This window comes from Elephantulus edwardii, unplaced genomic scaffold (genome assembly GCF_000299155.1).
Source record: "Elephantulus edwardii isolate Elephantulus edwardi_28Jun2011 unplaced genomic scaffold, EleEdw1.0 scaffold00094, whole genome shotgun sequence".
Taxonomy (NCBI): domain Eukaryota; kingdom Metazoa; phylum Chordata; class Mammalia; order Macroscelidea; family Macroscelididae; genus Elephantulus; species Elephantulus edwardii.
In genome coordinates, this window is record NW_006399844.1 from 5025752 (window position 1) to 5048986 (window position 23235).

At 36.2% G+C, this 23235-nt stretch overlaps 1 protein-coding gene and 1 pseudogene across 1 annotated transcript in view; both read right to left on the reverse strand.

The window, feature by feature from the left end:
- SUZ12 (SUZ12 polycomb repressive complex 2 subunit) overlaps positions 1 to 23235 on the reverse strand; it is a 61765-nt gene that overhangs the window by 24048 nt on the left and 14482 nt on the right. The window contains exons 5-9 of the mRNA XM_006890936.1: positions 12803 to 12852; positions 10675 to 10760; positions 8385 to 8616; positions 6995 to 7088; positions 3498 to 3603 (exon numbers count right to left, since the gene is read on the reverse strand). Coding sequence (XP_006890998.1) covers positions 3498 to 3603; positions 6995 to 7088; positions 8385 to 8616; positions 10675 to 10760; positions 12803 to 12852 — 568 coding nt within the window. The remainder of the gene's footprint in view (positions 1 to 3497; positions 3604 to 6994; positions 7089 to 8384; positions 8617 to 10674; positions 10761 to 12802; positions 12853 to 23235) is intronic.
- LOC102848697 lies at positions 19552 to 20741 on the reverse strand (annotated as a pseudogene).

A 23235-nucleotide genomic window follows, 5' to 3' on the forward strand; every position in this document is an offset into this window, starting at 1 on the left:
ACAGCAACCACAAGTGACTGCTGAGGAATGTCTGAACAAAAACAATGAAAGACAGGACCAAGGGCCGCAGATTAAAAGTCACCCACCTTTAGCTTGGTAGCATTGCTTGGGCTTGAAGCCCCGTTGCTGCCTTAAATCATTAGGTATCATTAGGGCCCCTATAACTTAGAGGAATATATGATTAGGTATTGTATATATGACAACAGTCTGGAACAAGAGGTCCATTGAAAATTGGACTGGGGAAGAAGGAAGAGGGACAAAACTGTGTAAAAATTAATTAAAAAAATTATCCACCCACCAACCAATTTCTGCAGCTCTGCAACTGCATCCCTGCCCATCCTCACCCTTCTGCCCCCAACCCTCACCTCCTTGTACCAATATATTTTTCTCAATTAAAAAAAAAAATTAAAACATTAAATTAAAAACCTCCAAAAAAACAACTCAAATTTATATGTTAAAAAACCCCAAACAAACATATATCTATTTTATTGGATCCTTTACATCCCAAACACCAGCAGTATTTTTAATCTTTGCTCAACTCTCATTGTCACTGAGTCTGCAAGACTGGAAACTGTCCATCTTTTGCCTGTGGAGCGATTTGTGAATTTCAATCACCAGAGAAGGGTAGCCTTTGGGTTAGAAGCACAACTCTCTATTGTCTCCTATAAACAAATTATCAGACAATAATATCTGTCTCCACATATTTTTACAGACTAATAAAACTGTACAGCATCTTAAACATGTACTTTCTCCTTGGGTGAAAGATAAGCAGTCTCTTCTCATGATTTACAGTCTCAGAAATCCAATGGGAGGTCAGCTATGAGTGGCTTCTGTTTCAAGTTTTTAGTAATGTCCATTTGTTCTTTAAAAAACTGTCCAGTTGTCTTTATTTTTCCTATTAAATTTGTTTTTCTGTCATTGATTTAGAAAAATATGTATTCAGATTAGCTTCTGTGTACTCCAAGTATTTTCTGTGAAACTATCATTTCTCTTTTAACCTTTATAGAAGGCAAAATATCATGTCTACATTATAAAATGTAGATACAAATTATTTTAGTTGAACACAATTTTATGCTTCTGGCTTTCGTGTGTGAGTGCACGCAAGAACGCATACCACTGAGTTGGATCAAACTGGCACAGGAGGAGACTGGCCATCCTTCTCCAGTGGAGAATCTGATGGATTTGAACTGTGTGCCTTTGAGATTACAGTACAGCTTCTTGCCACTAGGCTAACAGAGCTCCCTGCTTCTAGCTTTTTGTATCATAATTAGAAGGGCCTTCTTCAGTATCAAGATATATTCATCTATATAATCTCTCAAAAGTTATGTAGTTTACATGTTTCTCATTTCTCAGCCTTCTGGAATTTATTAGCTCTATGAAGCACCTGCTGCAGAGGGTCAAGGACTGCAGCCTCCAATATGGATTGAGGTTCAATGTCAAGAAGACAAAGATTCTCACCACTGGACCAATTAGCAGCATCAGGATGGATGGTGAAGAGATTGAGATTGTACACAGCTTTAGTTTGCTTGGCTCCACAGTCAACAGTCTTGGCACCAGCAGCCAGGAAATTAAAAGGTGCATTGCCATGGGAAAGTCTGCTGTTAGGGACCTCTCCAAAGTACTGAAGAGCAATGGTGTCTCTCTGGAGACTAAGGTGCATCTGATACAGGCCACGGTCTTCACAATCACTTGTTATGCATCAGAGAGTTGGACAATGACCAAGGAGGATAGAAGGAGAATTGATGCCTTTGAGCTGTGGTGCTGGAGAAGAGTATTGAGAATACCATGGACTGCTAGGAAAAGAAACAGATCTGTCCTGGAAAGGGTTAAACCAGGTGGCTCCTTGGAGGCAAGGATTCTGAGGCTCCGTCTAACATACTTTGGACATGTTGTGAGGAGACCAGTCCTTGGAGAAGGACATCATGCTTGGGAGGGTGGAGGGACAGCGCAGGAGGGGAAGGCCCTCTATGAGGTGGATTGATTCAGTGATTGGGATAATTGGGATGGAAGTGTCAGAGACAGTGCGACTGGCACAGGACAGAGTAGAGTTTAGGGCTGTTGTACATAGGGTCGCTATGAGTCGCAAGTGACTCGACGGCACATAACAACAACAACATGTTTATCTTCAGAAAGCTAGAGATGTGATCTGTCAAAATCAAGTTCATTATTTCTACACAAATCTGTAATACCATCTTTATCATAAACTGAATTTAAAATACACGTGAAACTTTTCAGAACCACACATTAGTGACTGGCTTAGTTTACTCCTATGTTTAAACCATACTTTATTTTAGCTATATTATAGTTTACCTTCTGCTAAGTCAAATCTCTCCTTAGGATAATTCTCTACCACTGTACTTATTTAGTATTATTATTATATATTTATTCTTCCAGGTTAACATCCCATGGACTGCAAAAAGAACAAATATTTCTTGGAGAGGGTGTAGCCAGAGTGCTCTTGAAGGCAAGGATAATGAGACTTTGCCTCACATACTTTGGTCAGGTTGCTAGGAGGGGTTATTCCTTAGAGAAGAACATGATGCTCAAAAAGGTAGAGTTGGTGGAGGAGAGGACGATCCTTGACCAGGTGGATTGACACAGTGACTGCCACAATGGACTCCAATGTGTCAGGAGTGTGTGGATGGCACACGACAGTACATGGTTCATATCTGTTATTCATAGGGTTGCTATAGGTTGTATTCGGCAGCACTTAACAACATCAATATGGAACGAATCTTAATGCTGAAATAATTTAGGAGTTTTGTTTATGATCTGGTAAATTTAGAAATAATTGACATCTTTTATTTTTTAAGTCTTGCTTCCCAGAAGTATACATATGCCTGTTTACTTTTCCATATCTTTGGCTATTTTAAGCATGCTTCAATCAAGTTCTACAGATATCTTGATAAATTTATTACTACTTGTCACATTTACTTGCTGTTACTGTGACTAGACTTACTAGCAGTTAAAATTTAATGAACATTTATTTTATGTCAAACACAGTGCTAAGGATATTCTATTGATTATCTCATTTACCCATTAATTTTTTTTTAAATTTTATTTTATTTCATTATTTTTTGTGTGTACCATCAAATCAGATCTGACTGATAAAGGAGGAGATTGTTCCTCCTTCTCTCCAACAGAGCATCTGGTGGATTTGAACCATACACCTCTGAGATTGCAGTCCAGCTTCCTGCCACTAGGCCACCAGAGCTCGCCTAGCCCATTAATTTTATGTCTCATTTTACAAATGAGAACATTGAGACATAAAATTAGTAACTTGCCAAATTCCACACAACTATTAAGTGATGATGGATTCAAGATTTGAACTCAGGTAGACTGACTGATGTTTTACATTTAATGTTCTGACTAAAGCACTGATTTCTTTCAAAAGTACTGAAATGACTCTTCCACTTAAATTTATACTGAAGAAAAAAAATCAAGGAAAAACTGGAATTCATAATTATAACAAGCTGAACCTTATAAGCAGTCCATACCTTCCCATCAAGAATAGTTTCCCATGTTGCTCTTTTCTTGCTTATAGGACATTCTTCCATTTCCTGCATGGCTACTTCATATTCCCCATCTAAAAGCTGTAAGCGCCTGTTAGACAAACACATGCACTTTAGAGTAATCTGTTTATTTTTGTATGGACATAAATTCTACATCTTTAGGTTTATACTAAAAACATTTATTAAGCCTGTAAAATAATAAGTATACCTAGTAAGATTTTAAAATACGCCTATACTCCATTGATGACAAAGTTATTTTACAAAATTGCACTAGTAACTATTATTCAGAGACTTAGTTTATTATAGTATTTATCCAGATAGAACTTTACACATTTTAACATGTCTAAGGACTAAAAACTCAGTTAAGTTTTAAATGTTAAAATATAGTGTAGGCTTTAGATTTTAAAAATTAGGATAATGGTGTTATAATACTAGCAACAATACTCAGGGGTCATCAAAAATTATGCCTGTTGTTTTGAATGATTTAAATGCTTAAACTAAAATTCTTTACTACTTTTACTTGAACAGTACAATTATTACAGCGACTTTGAAAACTCTAAGTTCTTAGGAGCATCTGTTACACACAGGGACCCAATAAATATTTCAGGATTGAGTGAATAAATGAAATGTTGGTTGAGTCAATGTGTATCTATACTCACAGCACAGCTAAATGTGTAGGTGTGTACATGCCTGGGTTTATATCTGTGTAGCTCTGGTGGTGTAGCTCTTTAGCAGTTCAAATTTAACAGCTGCTCTGCAGAAAGACAGGAAATCTCCTCCTATAAAGATTTACAGGCCTAAAAACCCAATGGAAGGTCACTACGAGTCAGAATCGACTCCACACAGTGAAAGAATAAAACTGTTTTATTGTATTTAAAATATTTTATTTAGAAGCCTTTGTACGCTGACACTCTTCAAAGTATACTGAATAGTTAATTTTAAGTTTCTTTTTATCAGCCTTATGATTTTTGTTAGATAATAGCTAACACTTCAATTTAGTCTACCACAACAGTGCAGCTATAAAATCATTCACCTCTTTATAGGGGAAAAAAAAAGTTAATTTGAATTTCATTAATTTGAATAAGGGATATACCAAAATGTTTCTAAGTGAGCTCCTTCCATTCTTTTACCCTAAAACGGCTATAAGTATGCCCTTCTATGGCTATATATTTGATAGTTACAGTCAAATTTACTCTCTAACTTACGATGTGTGAAGAGGTCTTCTCACATAGCCTCATCAACAGGGATTTGCTAAGCTTTTCAATTTTTGTCAATCTGGTTTAAGTGAAAAAATGATACCCAAGTAGACTTTTAATTCAGATGTCTTAGTTACCTTTTTAATTGATAAGAGCCATATATCTTTTTTTCTCTTGTAAAGGTTCTATGCATTTAACTTAATTCTTTTACTGGATTTTAGTCTTTTCCATTTTAATTAGTAAGATTACTCCGTTAAAACTGAAAGACATCTGTCTTTAGTGTGAATAAGAATTTATATTCTCCTGACCTGTCATTTTTATTTCAACATCTTTATGGTGGTTAAAATTTTACTTTTATAGATATGGGGTTTTTTCCTCTTAATTATTTTGCTAACAGTTTCATAATTTCCTATATTAATTTCTCAATTTTGGTCTTGCTTTAGGGAAACTTAAACCTCATAAAGATTATAGATTTAATTCTCACACATTTAGTCCTCTGATCTTGACTTGTAAATAAATATCACTTCTCTACTAAAAGGAAGCAAGATTCCTTGAAGAAATGGCCAATGTCAGAGAAGACACAATAAAATGAGAAGACAGGTCTGGATTTCCCCCCTCCCAAAATATCACTATTTAATCACTACATTTAACTTGAGTTCACAATCAATGCCCATGATTTTGTCTTGTAGGAAATGCAACCAAGGTATTCCTTAGAGGCAAAGACGGTGGTACTGTGGACAGGAGGTGCCAGTTCTTGGAAAAACATGTTCAGAAAGACAGAGAACAAGGGAAAGAGAGACGGACATTCAAAGAGATGGACTGGCACTGTGACTTCAACATGGGCTTGAATGTGGCAGAGACTGTCAGGATGGTGCAGGACAGGGCAAGGTTTCAATCTGTTCTTCATAGAGTCACTACAAGTCAGAGGTGACTCTACAACACTTAACAATAACTTTTACCTCTTGTAAATAACTTTCTACCTGTTGGCTATAATAACTATTATACTAAAATAAGAATACATTTTAAAGAGTAAATAGCAGATGTGCCCTTTTTGTTTTTCTTGGCTCTTTCCTCCTATACAATTATGCACTGCATAGTATCTGGTCATTCAGATATGGAAGCTATTATTCTACATTTAAGTCTGTTGTCCGTAAAGTCACAGTGCATACAATAATAACAGTAAATGGTACTTTATGATGTGAATCAAAAGTTACTGTTACTGCATTATGTTGAAGATGTCTTACTCTATCTTAAAATGTTTAGTAGTTTTTATGGACAGAAAGTTATTGTGCACTAAGACAAATATTTGACTTAAATAGATACAAAATGCCTAATTTTACTGAATTATGTAGAAATTCAACTTAAAAACAGACTTAGAAATGGAGTTTATTCATAATCCAGGGACTGCCTAGATAATATGGTCTTCTCAAAACAGATAAATCACGTAATAATCAGACAGAATTTTATCATGGATACAACTACACTAGGTTGAAAGTGAACTGTTATTGGTCAATGAGAAGCCTAGAACAAGAAACCATGGCATACCATAGATTTAGGCTTTGCCTGTCAATCTAGAGAGAGAAGAGAGAGAGAGACACAGAGAGAGGGGAGAGAGAGAGGAGAAAGAACAAAGAGGGGGGAGAGAAAAAGAGAAATGATGGAGCTGTTTCCTAGAGTCATTTTTATGGTTTTAAGTTACTTCATTACCAAGTTGTGACTTGAAGAGAGATGCTTTTAGGCCCAAATGTCACAATGATTACACACAACATTCTTCCTCAACATGAGTAAATACATAATTCCAAGATCTACATTCAAATGTGAATATTCAAACCGCTTTTCAACTATTACTGTGATCTAGATGCTTTCTCTAGCAGAAACTACACTCTTCTTCACTACAATCAATATAATTAAGTTACTATGATAATCTTTTGGGAGTAGAATTTGTTTCTACTAAGTTGGTAACATTTTAGGTTGCTACAAATAGAATTTAAATTCTTTGAAGGCAGGGACTTTATTCTCATTGCCTAGAACAATGGCAAAAAGCTGACACTCAGAATATAAAGAAAAATTTTTTATTTAGTAAAATGAGCCATCCAAACAGTTCTTCCATCTAGGTTTATTGCACTTTATGTGAAAAAGAGAAAGTCTAGGATTTATAAATTTATTTTCATCCATATACTAAAGGAAAATGACAGCAAAGAAATATTTAATATACCAATATTAAAGTCTGTGTCATATTAAAGCCTTCCTTGAACAGTATGGGAACCACACTTATCCATCCAGTACCTGTTTTTATCAAATACCGTCATCTGCGCAACAAATGTCTTTTCCCCATCTTCACGATTTCGTTTTCTTCTAGCTGGAAGTTCTTCATTGACATCTGAATTTGACAAATATTTCCCATAAGTCAAAATATTCACAGGAAAATTTTATATTTATGCTATATGGTCCCTTAACTTAAAACATACTACATTTAGTCTAAATGCAACAGAGAAGAAAATAAAGTTTAAACATTAAAAAAATACTCTTCAAATATTCACTATTTGATTATTTGTAGATATCCTTCCTGTGTGACATTCATTGACATTTGCCCTACACTTTTTTCTTTTTTTTATATTTTATTCATTTTAATGAACATTTACAGAGATTTTGGATTTCCATTCATTCGCTGTTGCATCACCCTACACTTTTAAAAACACTCTTAAAATCTGGAACCATCTTCCTTGTTAAACAAAACCTCCCTCACTCATGAGTACTTTTCAAGAACTTCAAAATATGCCTCAAGTTATTATTATTATATAAAAAAAAAGGTCTCAAAAGGTACGAAGCCACCTGGGCAATTAGGTGCTTCACAAATGAAATGATACTTTAGTAACAGCACTCATCATTTCGCTGTGATTATTTATGTCATGTCTGTCCCTCTGTGGCATCCACTTTCTAAACAACATGCCTCTGGAAACTCTATGAACTTTGAGAAATCAGAGTATTAAAAGGCTCAGGTCTTCTGTTCATAGAGTCGCTATGACTCATGCTCGACTAAACAGCAATCAACAACAATACCTCTATATTAGGTTGTAAATCTTTGAGAGGGAAAACTGTTGCTTCATCATCATTGAATCCTTAACACCTCTATGTTGGGTCAATGATTACTTCAGAGAAGAATTTAGAATTGTAGGAAGAACAGAAGAATGGATAAAGGGATAGATTCTTTTAAGTGTGTGAACTACATGGTGTTGATAGAGATTCACTATTCAATTTTTCTATTATGTTTGAAATTTCTCACAATAAAATATCCATGAGGGTTGAGACATATTCATTTTCCTAAAAAGATTAATTTGACGGGCCAGTCCAGGCTGATCCATTATTCAATTTATATTCACTGCCTGAAATTTACACAATGAGAACTTTACATTAGTATACAATCAGGTACATACAATATTCAACAGTCTATGTAAGAAGTAGGGCAATCTACCATAAAATTATTTCACTGAACTATACACGATTTGTGAAATAAAGAGCATCTAGATCTAGGGCTTAGATCTAGCACTATCCCGTATTCTTCCATGGAAGGTAAGATTTTAAAATAACCCAAAGAGAAATAATTTAAATTCATTTTTATCAACAACCTTAGTTTCTGATGACAAAATCTAGTAAAAATTATTAAAATAAAAATTACCAATATTTTCATTGGTTTCTCCATTTATCATTCCATTAAACTCTCTTCTTCCAGGGCGAGTCACTCTAAATAGCAATGAGTAAGACTTCACCATATGGCTGTTACTAGGTTCAAATTCATTACTGGAAACTGCAAGGGACGGGAAATTTCCAGGTTTTGTTTGATTGAGGTCAGGATTCAAAGGCACCTGCTTTTTACCTGTGGGAACTTGTCTTATTGGACAACTTACATCCTGCAAAGGTAAAAATTATTACATTTATTTGTGTGCCTGCAATTATAAATATTACAAAATAAACTTTGTTCAGAGTTGTTAAGAAACATGGCACAGCTTATGATTACTAAATAAAATGTTAACATTCTAATTATAGTTCTGAAAACTATGTTACTATACACAAGGAGAAAAATGTTAAAAACAAACCCCTCCTATATACAAAAACCCAAACCTGGTTTAGCTATATCCCAAATGGGAGAGCTCTGGTAGTATACTCCATAATCCAAAAACTGTGCCTCTCTGATGGTTCAAATCTACCAGCTGGCCTGTGTAAATCTTCTCAAGCAGTTTACAGGGTCTAAAAACCTGCTAAAGAGTCAGCTATGTGCCAGTTACGACTCAACAGCGATGAGTTTAGAGTTAACAATTATTAAAAAAACCCTGAGGTTGTCCCAGTATAATAAAATATAGCATTATCTAATATGAAACTGAAGGTCATATGAAATAGTTTTATATTAGTAAAATTACGGAATTAAAATTACACTCAAAATGCTAAAGTCATAAATTCAAGCTTCCCTTTTTATTTTCTATTAACTGATGGGACAATTAAAAATAAAAAATGTCCTATAAAAATAAAAAATGTCCTATAACTTTGAACCAGATTAACACCGAATCCAAGTATAAAAGCAAATGATCACCTTCAAATGGGGAGGCATATTTTGAGAGGATTTTCTCACTCTCCCAGATCTACAATATTAGGTGCTTTGGATATTGAGAAAAAAAAAAAAAAAAAAAGACAAGACTGTTGAAATCTCACTACTGACAACATCACAGATGATTACTATAAATAATTATGTATATTCTTCCCAGAAAATGTTTTTTCTACATATATTGGGTTTTTGTGGTTTTTAAAACATAAAAAAAAGAGTACCTTAAATGTACTTCCTATTATTTTCCCCAATAAATGTATCTTAAAAGACTTTTTCTATCATTGCTATTTTAATGGGAGAGAATCAGCCATAATATTTTCTAACTTTTTTTCCCCTAACTTATTTTTAACATTCAATTTAACTGCCACCTTCCTCCTACCACTCTATCCTAATCCCTACCAACCCTCCAGTAGTTATCATGAGGTATCACCTTACGAAAATTTTGTAAGTGTATTAGTAATATGAACCTCCATATAAACAGTTCTTATTCCTCTTAAAAGATCGAAGGACTAGGGACTACTAAAAGTATTTTATCTGTTAACATTAGTGTGTTGTTCAGGAACTTTAACTACTGTTAACTCTTATTTCTATGGTGAATTAATTTAATTTTATAAACGAAATGCTAAAAATGCTGGCCACAGAATTCTATTTCCTCTGAGTACTATTCTGAGACAAATACTCTTGAGAAAAACTCTCCTTTCCATCTAAAAATTTAATAGTAATACCTAAAGAAGATAAAAGGTTAAAGTGGTAGGTAAGCAATTAAATTCATAGCATCTTAAAACACTAAACAATGGTTTCTTCCTTTATTGCCATACAACTACTTTGAGACCATTTTGTACAGAATTTGACAGATTAGATAAAATTTTTTTTCTTTTTTAAATTTTTATTTATTTATTTTATGTGTGTACCATCAAATTGGATCTGACTGGTACAGGAGGCGATTGTTCCTCCCTCTTCAGCAGAAAATATTAAAGAGCCCTTCAAGAAACATTTCATTGTAATGTTGTAGCATTTTTTTTATTTTTTTTTTTAAATTATTTTTGTGTGAGTGTACCGTCAAATCAGATCTGACTGGTACAGGAGGAGATTGTCCCTCCTTTTCCCGGCAGAGCACCTGGTGGATTCGAACCGTGCGCCTCTGGGATTGTAGTTGCAGCTCCTTACCACTAAGCCACCAGAGCTCCCTGATTAGATAAAATTAAGTTGCTGAGGGTTGGTAATAGTGATTAACAGCTTTAAGATTCTACTATGAGCCTATTTCTTAAGCTTTAAACTCCTAAAAACTGGCTCTGAAATACATATGTATTATTATACTCAATTACTAGTAAATATTACATTTATTCTACATAATAAGTATATATATTACCTTTCTTTTTTTGTGGCAAACTTTTACAAGCAGAACTTCAAGAGTAACAGAATTTTGTTCATTTTCAGAATTTTGTGATGGCTTATCTAAAAAGAAAAATTAATACATTAAAATGTATAAATCCTGTCCTCATTTTCATAAGACTCTGAATTCTAAAGATTACTACAATGAAGCCTTCTCAACGCCATTTTATTGCCCAAATCAGTACCAAACTTTCAGCAAATGCTTTAAAATAAAATGCCTTTATATAAAAAGTCACTTATATAAACCTTTCACAAGACACATATAACAAACATACACCTTCCTATTTACTGCGATTCTCTTTTGACCCAAATACTTTAATCTGTATGTTCAAAGTATTTACTGACTACTTCTGGATGCGATTTAACATTTATGATAAAGTAACACAATGAAAGGTCTAAAATGCACGAACAATAATGCGCTTAAAACAATATTCACCATCAACATATTAACAATTTTTAATATTAATTTCTAAGCAGTTTAAAGAAGTTAATAGTGTATTTTCTCATGATGTACATCAAAAACATGAAGAAAAATTAAAATTTAAGTTGAAATGGAGCAATTTTTTTACTTTTACATACTCTATCATATGGAGAAGTAAAAAAACTTATTCAAATTACTTTCCAAATATGTCAATCTTAATGAAGGATAATTTATGGTTTCTACAAGTTCTGGGAACTAAGAGCTAATAAGCCTACAGAATTCAAATCCTAAACTTTTAAAGCATTACAGTCCATGATCTTGAGAAGAAGACTGCAAAACCAATCAAACATAATGAATGATTAAACATAAGGACTAAAGGGGAGCTCTGGTGGCCTAGTGGCAAGAAGCTGCACTGCAATCCCAGAGGAACACGGTTCGAATCCACCAGATGCTCTGCCGGAGAAGGAGGCGCAATATCCTCCTGTACCAGTCAGATCTGATTTGACGGTACACGCACACAAAATAATAAAAAATTAAAAAAAAAAAACAAAAAACAAAAAAAAAACAAAACATAAGGACTAAGATATTGTTTCCTATTACGCTTATATTTTTATTGCAAAGTAGATATATACACAAATATATGCCTATCTGAGAAGCATTCTAATTTACAATCTTTCACTGTATCCATCAGTTCTTTTAATAAAAAAGATAAAAAAGTATCTTTCTGTAACAGGTAAGACATTGCTATATTTCACTGGTAGGAATTTTAGTACTGATCTGTTTGGTGTGTTTCTTTTTAAATTAATTTAATATAATAAATTATCTACTCATAATCTTTATTATGAGTAATAATAAGATTTCTATTCAGGGGACTCTTCACCTCTCTAGGCTCTAAAGAAACTAAGGTTAAAAAAAAAAGCTCCCCCTTTCCAAGAAAGTTTAATCATTTGGAAACCAAAATTAGAAAAACCCAAGACATTTAATTTTATGGAAACATATGATAGACTTATGACCTCTTGAAAAATGATGGCTCTAAGCTATGTAAGATAGTATCATAGTGCTTTATTTTTCACTCTAATAGATTTTAGGGACCTAGGAAAGTGTGGTTTACAAAGAAGAAACAGAATTTAACCTATTTATGTATGAGCTAGATGAAGTTAACATTTACCTTTGAAGCATGGTCAGACCTATTACTGATGACCATTTTCAATATACTGTAAAGCTCAGAGTTAAGAACATCTAACTTTCATACAGCTCATATCTGCCTGTTAATGTTATGTAAGTCTGTCCTCTATTACAATTAAGTGTGTAATACAGTCTAAGGCATCCTTATTATCTCTTGATCATTCCATTTTTCTGTAACTTAGGGCTCTCTATGTTAATTTTTCCTTCTCTACAATTCATTATTACACATGACTGCCAAAGTTATCTTTTGAAAAGTCAACAAGGTCATCTCACTATCCTGTGTTCAAAACCATTCGCTGTTAGAATGGGAAGATATATATCTATTTCTTTTTTATGGTAAAAATATACAACAAAACACCATCAGTTCTACAATTTCCACCATGTACTAGTCAAGTGACTAATGAATTTTTTATTTGTGAACGTGTGATTTGAGATAAAATTTATAAAGCAAGTATGTTTTCCAGTCATTCAATTTTTTTTCTATTTTAAAAGAACATACCATTTTTGTGGAAGAAACCAGTAAACGTAAGTTGCAGATGCGCTGACAAGCTAAACAAACAAAAGAGAAATTTTATCAGTTAATGTTCTATAATAAAAGAGCCTAGATTTAAAAGTATAATGCTGAGGTAAAATAAAATTACTTCAGCTAATATATGTATGATTTTCTCATTTTTAACTACCATTCACATATGTAACTCCGTATTTTCTAGATTAAATTTGACATTTAAAACAGAATGCCCATACATTTGCAGGGCAAAAAAAAACCCCTTATAAAAGCCCAACAAAAATAAAAACAGAATTGTAGGAGTACAAAAAAAACCCAAGAAACAGACCAAAGAATGAGAGGGCAAAATAATTTACCATGCTTTAGTCTTCCTCCTGATTCCTCAAAAGGAAATTTTTACAAAGGTAGCTGAATCTACACAATAAATTAAAATGTTTTAATAACTTTTGTAATTCAAACTTCCTAACAAGTGATGAAAAATCACTATACTCTTTAAATTAGGAATGAAATATATCATTTAAATTTAAAAATCTGCTATAGATTTGTCATCTAGCTACTCATTTTCTAGTAGTTATGGAAAAGAAAGCATGAACTATAAGCCTCCTATTGATCTAATTATTAAGATGGGATAGAAAAATAAACAACCATCAATAAGTGTTTATAGTACCTTTAAACAGCAAAAGAAAAAGAAATGTGCTCAGGAACCATTCTTAACTTTCTGAGGCATAGTGTCTGCGGTGTAAAGTAAATAAATAGACTATAGCTAGCTATAGAGAATAGGGTTCCTAGAAGGTGCAAACAGGTAACACACTCTACCGTTAACCAAAAAGTTGGGGGTTTAGTGCACTCATAAGACCATCAAAAGAAAGGCTTGGTGATCGACTTTCCAAAAATTACACTGAAGCCTCTACAGAACACAGTTTTACTAAAACACATATGGGAGCACCCTGAGTTGATAACTGGTTGTATAGATAATGGAAGTAGTACTGATCTTATTTTAAAAACTCACTGAATAGTTATAAAGGGTAAGAGTATCAGCAAAAGAAATGTGGTCACTTTTTAAAAAATGACAGCGACAAATTAGGCATTTTAAGACTCAGAGGGAAAGATAATCAATCAGGCAGGAATGTCTAAGAACCAAAAAATGATTGAAAATGAGGGCATATTACAAAGAAGTTATCATTATGACTTTATACAGTCTACCTTTTTTCTAAGAAGAATAAAATGTAAATGTAGATATTTCAACAGACAGTGCAACTCTTCTTAGTAAATGAAGCCATGAAACTGTCTTGAGGAATATAAGTAAATAAAGTAAGACGGGATATTGGTAAAGCACAAAAAGAATGGGAGGCCCAAGGAGGGAGGAATAGACACAACAAACATAAGAACTAAGAAGAATTAACTTAAATACCAAAAGAAAATTAAACACAATAGGATTCCTTAAAACAAGTAATTCATATACATGATTTTATATTCATTACTTTCTGATACAAGTAAAATTAATTTTAAAAGTACACAAGAACAGGAGAGAAGGGAAAGGCTAAAAAAGAGGGCATTAAAATATTTGGGGTTCTTTATCTTCATTATAACGGTGGTCAACCAACTTCTTGACTCCGTGAAAACTCAAGACTAACAACTCTAGGATGGGTAGATCTGATTATGTAAATCATCTAAATTTTTTTTAATATTTAAAATACCCATTTTATTTGAAATATTGTGGTTTTTGTATTTGTATTTTTAAAATACATTAGTTTTTTGTATATTTTTTCTTCTTAAGCTTATTTTTAAAAATAATTTTAATGAGCATTTACAGAGATTTTGGATTTCCATTCATTCATTGCTGCACTTCTCTCCCCGCCCAGCCCTTCCCCCACCCCCGAAATCATCTAATTTTTAAAAAGTGTATCAGCAGGGCTGACTGCAAAGGGGCACAAAAGAAATTTCTAGGTAAAATATTTTATAGCTCAATTATAGTGATGGTGAAAAGTGTGCATTTACCAAAACTCAAATACTATTTAAGACGGGTACTATTTATACTTAGTTGATTCTTTTGAGTAAAATTTTTAGTTTTAATTGCATTTTAACAAAAGTTTACAGAAAAGTTAAATTTTCATTCATTCATTGTTGTACATTTTGCCACCTCTCTCTCCCTTCCCCTAGCTAACATTTAAAAAAAAATTCATTCACTGATGCACAATTACCTCTCTCCCCAGTACTTAATTTTTTAAAAAATACCTCAGTCATCTGAAAATTGACATGCAGTTTTTATGAAAAAACTTCCTGGAATTTTCCTATAAAAAGTAGTCCGTATTTTAACATTTACAAACCAAAAAAGCCAGCTACACTCCACAAGATAAGAAAAGGACACAGGAATATTTAAAAATTTACACAATAGGGAAAAAGATAACAGTTATCACAAATCAAATAATATTGTTATTGCCTGTTGAGTCAAAACTAACTCCTGACTGACTCTCCAGTGAGTTTTTAGAAGCAATACTATTACTACAGTTGCTCCAACTATACCTAGAGAGTATGTAGATTTTTTTTTAATTTTTATTTTATTATTTTGTGTGTGTGTGTACCATCAAATCAGATCTGACTGGTATAGGAGACAGATTTTCTTAAAAGAAAACTTTCTATTCTCAACGGAGTTTCTACTACCAAATGTTTGTCAATTTAGCTACAGTATTTTTATCCCACTAAATGTTCTATTTTTTTCGCCTGCTTTCTGTCCTCTCTAAGTGTCCTGTGACCAGTTCCGTGCAGCCTTGGGGGTCTTCTGCTGTTACCTGTACAGGAGGCGGAGATTTTCAGCTCTGCTGGGCTTGTCTTGCTCAGCATTTCTTAAGTTCAAGGAACTAAAGAAATTCAAACCTCGAGTTGCTATAATCAAAGATGCTTTAGGCAGAATATTAAATGATCCAGGAAGTGTTAAAAGAAGATGGAAAGAATATACTGGGTCATATTGAAAGGAATTGGCAAGGGGAGCTCTGGTGGCCTAGTGGCAAGGACCTGCAACTACAATCCCAGAGGTGCACGGTTCGAATCCACCAGATGCTCTGGCGGGGAAGGAGGGACAATTTCCTCCTGTACTAGTCAGATCTGATTTGACGGTATACTCACACAAAAGTAATAAAAATTTAAAAAAAAAAAAAAAAGGAATTGGCAGATACAGAAGAATTTAATGAAACAACATTTGAGCAAGAGCCTATGGTGATGAAGGAAGAAGTTCAAGCTGTTTTGAAGGAAATAGCAAAAAATAAGGCCCCAGGAATAGATGGTATACAAATTGACATATATCAGCAAACAGATGCTGCCCTGTGCTCACTAAGTTGTGTCAAGAAATCTAGAGATCTGTATTTATTTGTTCCCATTCCAAAGAAATGTGACCCAACACAGTGTGGAAACTACAGAACAATGTTATTGATTTTACATGCAAGCAAGATTCTGCTGAAGATTATCCAAAAACAACTGGAACAGCACATCAGAAGAGAACTGCCAGAAGTGCAGGCTGGGCTTAGAAGGGGTCATGGTACTAGGGATACTGTAGCTAATGTTAGATGGATCTTGGCTGAAAGCAGAGAGTACCAGAGGAATGTCTATCTGTGCTTCAATGATTATGCAAAGGTGTTAGACTGTGTGTACCATAACAAACTGTGGCTGACTCTGAGAAGAATGGGAATCCCAGAACACGTGATCGTGCTAATGTGAAACTTACACTTGACCCTAGAGGCAGTTGTCAGAACAAAGCAAGAAAACACTGCATGGTTCAAAATTGGGAAGGGCGTATGCCAGGGATGTGTCCTGTCTCCATACCTTTTCAACCTGTATGCAGAACAGATTATCTGGGAAGCTGGGCTCTATGAGGAGAAAGGTGGGGTCAAGATTGGTGGAAGATCTATCAATCAACAATCTGCGTTATGCAGATGACACAACCCTGCTTGCTGAAACTGAGGAGGACCTGAGCGCTTGCTACAGAGGGTCAAGGACTGCAGCCTTCAATATGGATTGAGGCTCAATATCAAGACGACAAAGATTCTCACCACTGGACCAATTGGCAGCATCAGGATGGATGGTGAAGAGATTGAGATTGTTCACAGCTTTAGTCTGCTTGGCTCCACAATCAACACTCTTGGCACCAGCAGCCAGGAAATTAAAAAGACGTCTGCTGTTAGGGACCTCTCTAAAGTACTGAAAAGCAACGGTGTCTCTCTGGAGACTAAGGTGCGTCTGATACAGGCCCTGGTCTTTGCAATCACCAGTTATGCGTCAAAGAGTTGGACAATGACTAGGGAGGATAGAAGAATTGATGCCTTTGAGCTTTGGTGTTGGAGAAGAGTATTGAGGGTACCACAGACTGCTAAGAAAACAAACAGATTCATCCTTGAGAGGGTTAAACCGGGCTTCTCCTTGGAGGCAAGGATTCTGAGGCTTCGTCTGAGGTACTTTGGTCATGTTTAAGGAGAGACCGGTCCTTGGAGAAGGACATCATGCTTGGGAGGGTGGAGGGCAGGAGGGGAAGGCCTTCTAGGAGGTGGACTGATTTGGTGATTGGGTTAATTGGGATGAGTGTGGCGGAGACAGTGAGACTGACATAGGAACAGAGCAGAGTTTAGGGTTGCTATGAGTTGCAAGTGACTCAATGGCACATAACAACAACATATCAAAGTTGGAAAAAAACCCCCACCTGGTTCTACAGAAGCTCTTGGCTAGGATCAGTGAGCAGTAGGGTGGAATGTTGATTTGCTAAGGGAAGAGAGACAATGTGATAAGGCCTCCTATTAAAAAACCTTTTTTGGTAGGCATTATGGTGCTGGAGACCAGTTTGAAAGTCATCTATAGGAGCTGGTTTTACAGAAGGTGCTGGATGGGATTGGTAAGCAGTAGGGTGGAATGCTGATTCGCTAAGGGAAGTGAGGTCATGTGGTAAGAGTCCCCTACTTAAAAATCCATTAGGTGGCAAACATTCTTCTAAGTGGTATAGCACCGGTCTGTGCATTGCTGTACAGAGGTAACTCATAGTTGCTGTGATTGTAAATACAATCAAAATGATGTGCCAAATGCGATAATGGTTACCCATGGTCGACAGTGTCTGGTGAAGCTTCCTGATTAAAACAAGCTTGGAAGTAGGAGTGGCATCCACTTCCAAAATGGCTTGCCTCTGGAAACTCTATGAACAGTGCTCAGATCTTTTGTTCAAAGGGTCACTATGAATTGTCTATGACTAGACAGCACTTAACAACCACCACCAAAACAACAAATCAAATATATGATCAGTGTATTTAAAAAAAATTATCACTCTTAAAAACAACAGATTGGGGGGGGAGGGGTTTGTGCGGGGAGAAGGGTGCAACAATGAATGAATGGAATTCCAAAATCTCTGTAGATGTTCACTGAAATGAAAAATAAACAAACTAATAAAAAAAAAAGAAAAAAAACACAACAAAACAACAGAAATTAAAACAGAGCCCTTCATCAGACAACTTGATTGGTAAATTATCTTCAATAAGAAAGCCTGCATATTCAAATTCAGTCAACAGTAAATGGTTTCTTTTTAGAAAAATTACACATTTCAAATAACCAACTTAAAAAATAACTTTGAGCACATCCAATGTTTGCTTTAATGACATGGTATCTGAATTCCTGAAAAACCTGTGTTTAATTTAAAAACATGTAAAATTCCATCAGGTGATGCTTCTGAAACTGCTCTGAAGCATGCAAAGTTGCACACACTAGTCTATACCCTAGGTATTTAAATAAATTTGCTCAATTAATATTTATTAACTATATCTTTTTTTTTTCATGGTTCACAACTTTAATAGAATATTCTAACTATTCTGTACAAATTGAAACACCGTATTAGATACAAAGGTGGACTGTAAGGTAAGGCTGGTCTCGTGCCGCAGGCCTGGCCGCTTCAGACCCCACCCGCAGGCCACACCGTTCGGGGCTTTTGAAAACACACGGGTCGTGGAGCAGGAGAAGGGGCTCCACGATCCCACTCCTCAGCACTTCCTCCTTGAGTGGGCAGCAGGCAGACCCGCACTCGGCCACAAACCCTCCCTCCTTCTCTCCCCCTTCACAGCCAAGTGTGGTCCAGCTGCCCAGAGCTGTGGGCAGGGCCACGCTGCCACCATGGACGCCACATCTTCTAGGCTGAGGTCGTTGAAGCTGTTGTCACAACATGGCTCCAGAAATCATAAGGACAAGCCACAGCCCAAGTCCAAAGCCCTCACGAACATGAGCGAATAAATAAATAGGAAAAGGAACTGCTAAAGCTATTGCTGAGAGCCAGTGTGTACCTCCCCGCCCGCCACAACCCTGTGGAGAGATGAAGATGATGCCCAGCACTCCGGAAGCTGACACTAGGACACAGGGGTCAGGTCGGGCCCACAGGCGAGCGGGCTTCCCCACAGGCAGGCAGCAGCCCTGGCGGCAGGACAGTGCGCAGGGCCTGGGCGCCTGGCCTTTCCCCTGCAAGCGGCCCACTCGGTGGGCACTCCCGCTCGGCCCCCTGGAGAGGTCTCTGGACCTCCAGGGCAAGGCTGGGAGCTCACGGGGCAGCACAGGTGCTGCAGGGAGCGTCTGACTTCGGAAAGGTCAATCAAATGGTCACTGTACAGGGTAAGCCCAATAATAAAGAAACAGGAAAGGGAGTAAAAACCATGCACGGGAGAGCACGTTAGGTGAGCGGGTCAGCACGGTCCGAGGTCCCGACGGTCCACCGAGCCTGGAAGGGGCGTCTACTGCTGCTTGCACTCAGCGGGCTGGCTGGGATCCTTCTAGCAACGTATGATTAACAGACAAAAATTACACCTTGGGGTTAACCTCGGCGTCCTCCTCTTCTTCTCCCTCCTCATCACCTTCTAACTCCTCCTCTTCTCCCTCCTCGCCTTCTTCAAAGTTGTCATCGTCCTCGATGGCTTCCCCGGTGAAGTACAGCACCGCTCGGGGCACTATCCTCTCGTGGAAGAAGTGTCCGATCTCAAAGTCAGAGGCCAAGGTGAACTCAGAATCTTCATCCAGTGATTCTCCATCACCAGAAGCTTTCAGCGGGCTTAAGAAGTTGAAAAAGGAATCGTTGGGCACTTGTTTATTAATTGTTCGGACGGTGCCTCGACCCTTGTGTTTCTGCTTTTTTTTGATGGTTTTAACAGTGACATTTTTTCCTTTCTTCCAGTCAATGGTGCACCCGTCACAGTCAACAATCTCAGGGCCTTCGAAGGAAAAAGGATCAGCCTTGTCAGGCTCAGACTTCATCTTGTACGTTTTCGTCAGGACTGAATTGGTGAAGTAGTCGTTGGGTTCAAAGTGGAATTCTAATACAAAAGACATGGGCTGTCCAGGGTCAGAAAACTTCACTTTAATGTCCTGCAGGTGCTTCAAGATTGGCTCATCATATTCCTGTACCAGGTCACTTAGCATATCTCCATTTCGGAAGATGGTGAACCAGAACTCAGGAATTCCTTTGGGATTTGCCTCTTCTCCTGCTGCAGCTTCTTTCTCTGCTATGATTATTTTTCATGTCTCCGGCCAGCTTGTCCTCCTCCTCGCTCTCACTGTGCCACTCGGACTCTGCATCTATGGGCTCCACGTCACCAGTGACAAACTCTCGTCTCTTGTCAAAGAGAGGCTGGTACAAAGCCGCATACTTCCTTTCCAGGTCATGGACCTCCTCGTAGAACTGGGCTTCTATGTGTGCACACTTCACCTGAAGCTGCTTCAGGGCGTTGATTCTCCACTTCACGACTTTGGGTAAAGTCTCAATGTAGCTTGAGGGCGTGTGAGACACGTTTTCAAGTCATTCCTGTAAAGCTGCCAAAACTTGAGGATTCTGCATCACCTGATCTGTGAGTTTTTCTTTATTACTTGCATTTTTAACAGGTTCCAAGGAATCTGAAGGAACCCCATCTGAAGAACTGTTATCTGCCATCTGAGTGCTTTTATTCCCTTGCGCCTCCAGCGGCAGTGGCCTATTAACTATATCTTTTATAGAATTCTCTTTACAGCATTTTATATCATTCTACTTGAGTATACATATAGAAAGCCTAATAACATAATACTAACTGTTAAGTGTAAAGATGTGTATATTTATGTATAAAAATGACAATGCTATAGGACAGTTCCATGCAGGTTAGTTTAAGGGAGCTAGAAGAGGTAAAATGAACTTACCTAGTAATTTTTAATAAATATTGTGAACCAGGAACAAAACAAGGAAATGTTTCATACTACCTTGAGTTAGCTTTTACGGTATTTTTGAATAAAATTACATGTTATATTTCTTAACTATCAGAGTGCTGTTATTTTTTCATTTAAACTCAATTTTCACAAACTTTTTTTAAGAAATAAACACCCAAACTTTGGGAATGTGGCTTAATATGTGTTGACTTCCACTTCCCCAACAAAAATAAAAAAGCAAATGTGTGCATAGGCCTAAGTGAAATGGGTGAGACCCATGGATGTCTTCTAAGAAGAAAGGGCAGTTTTCTTTCTCTTTCTAATAAAATTTCTTTTGGCCACCACAGTGGCTGTATTTTACTCAGTTATGCTGGATCACAGGAAAAGAAAGATAATAAACAAGTAAGGTTGGCCAAGCCTATTTGTCTTAACCTGCAAAGAATCCAGCTTACAGAATACGGTATCAGATAACAATCTAGTTCATCTACCTGATGTGTTCCTTTTCCTTACTGTCTCAGGAAAGAAGCAATGCAACAACAGGAAAATTAGATGAGGAATTTGAAATTAGGGGATAGTATATTTTAAGCAAACATTTGAAAATTCTGAATGAATTTTCACTCAGCGCACAGAATGAGTTAAAGGTGTTAAATAACTACCAATTCAAAACAAGATTTCACATAAGAACTTTAAATTTTAAGAATACCAGATTCCATAAAAGGACCAAACTACAGTGCTAGAAAGAGACCAAGATTAGTACCTTTAATTTATACACATTAATCTGGTAATAGCAAGGCCATACAAGTCCCATTTCTAGGATCATAGCTATAAAGATGCTAGTTACCGAACTTTTCTTCCACGCATAACACCAAGATGTTTGAAGCTGAGAAATCACTGACTACATCAATCTCATTATTACATAATTCAAGGTCTGAAAAATATGTGGTTCAGACAAAAATCAAAACGTTTTGTAGAAAAATGGGTGCTGGGGTAGGGTCCATTATGTTTAAATGCATCATCTTTGGGAGCTCTGGTGACCTAGTGGTAAGAAGCTGCACTGCAACCCCAGATATGTGCGGTTCGGATCCATTCGATGCTCTGCTGGAGAAGGAGGGGAAATCTCCGCCTGTACCAGTCAGATCGATTTGACAGTACACACCCAAAAAATAATAAAATATTAAAAAATAAAAATTTAAATGCATCATCTTCTATAAGTGTCTGGGGGGAAAAGGCTTTTTTACGAGGATTTTTTAAAAAATGTGTTGTTTTTTATTTTAACAAGTTTTTATATAAAAAGGATTTTTTTAAAAAGGATTTCTAGAAAAAGAATTTTAAGGAGCAGATATGCTTAGTGACAAGTAATGAGGCAACTTCAGGAACAGATGTAAAAATAAACGTATGGCTCAGATTGTGAGGGGGAGAACTAAAATTTATGAATGAAAGCATATCATGTTGAAAACAATCTCAAACTAACAGTTACAACAGAACTGTTTGAGAGGAAAAAGATAAGTACTATCAGATCTTGCCAATGATGGAAAAGAAATAGAACTTAATAAAAAAGCAGACTGTTTGTTCACAATATTAAAGAAACAGCACAAGTGTCCACCAACAAACGAGTGGATAAAGAAGCTGTGGTATATTCACACAATATTATATAGCACTGAAAAACAAAGAACTACTGAAATATTATAGAAAATGGGTGACCATGGATGACATTAAGCTGAGTGAATTATCTCAGTCACAAAAAGGCAAATACTGCATAATGCCACTGTTGTAAAACAAACACTGTTCTAAAACATCGGGGTAGGAGGAACCTAAGAAAAGAGGGGATAAATAATGTACACGGTATTGAAACAGATGAGGAAAAGAACTGTATAAAAGGAATATATGATTAAATATTATCAGAGTCCAGAATAAGAGCTGCATAGTAAAGTAGTCTTGTGGATGGGGGGACTGTGTAACAATGAAAGAATTTTTCCCAAAGAAAAAAGTGAACTGGGGAGGAGGAGGGACAGGGATGAAAATATGCAACAATGAATAAATGAAAATCCAAGTTCTTTATAAACTTACAATAAAATCTCAATAAAAAAAGTCAAAAGCAGACTGAAGTTTTTTGAAGTGGGGCTGAGCCTACAAAGGAAAAGGGCAGGGGAAAACTATTATCACCTTTCCATTTAAAATAAAAGGTCTAAGGATAAAGGATAAGAACCAACAACACCCTGCCAGAATTGATGCCTGAGTTGCGGTGTTAG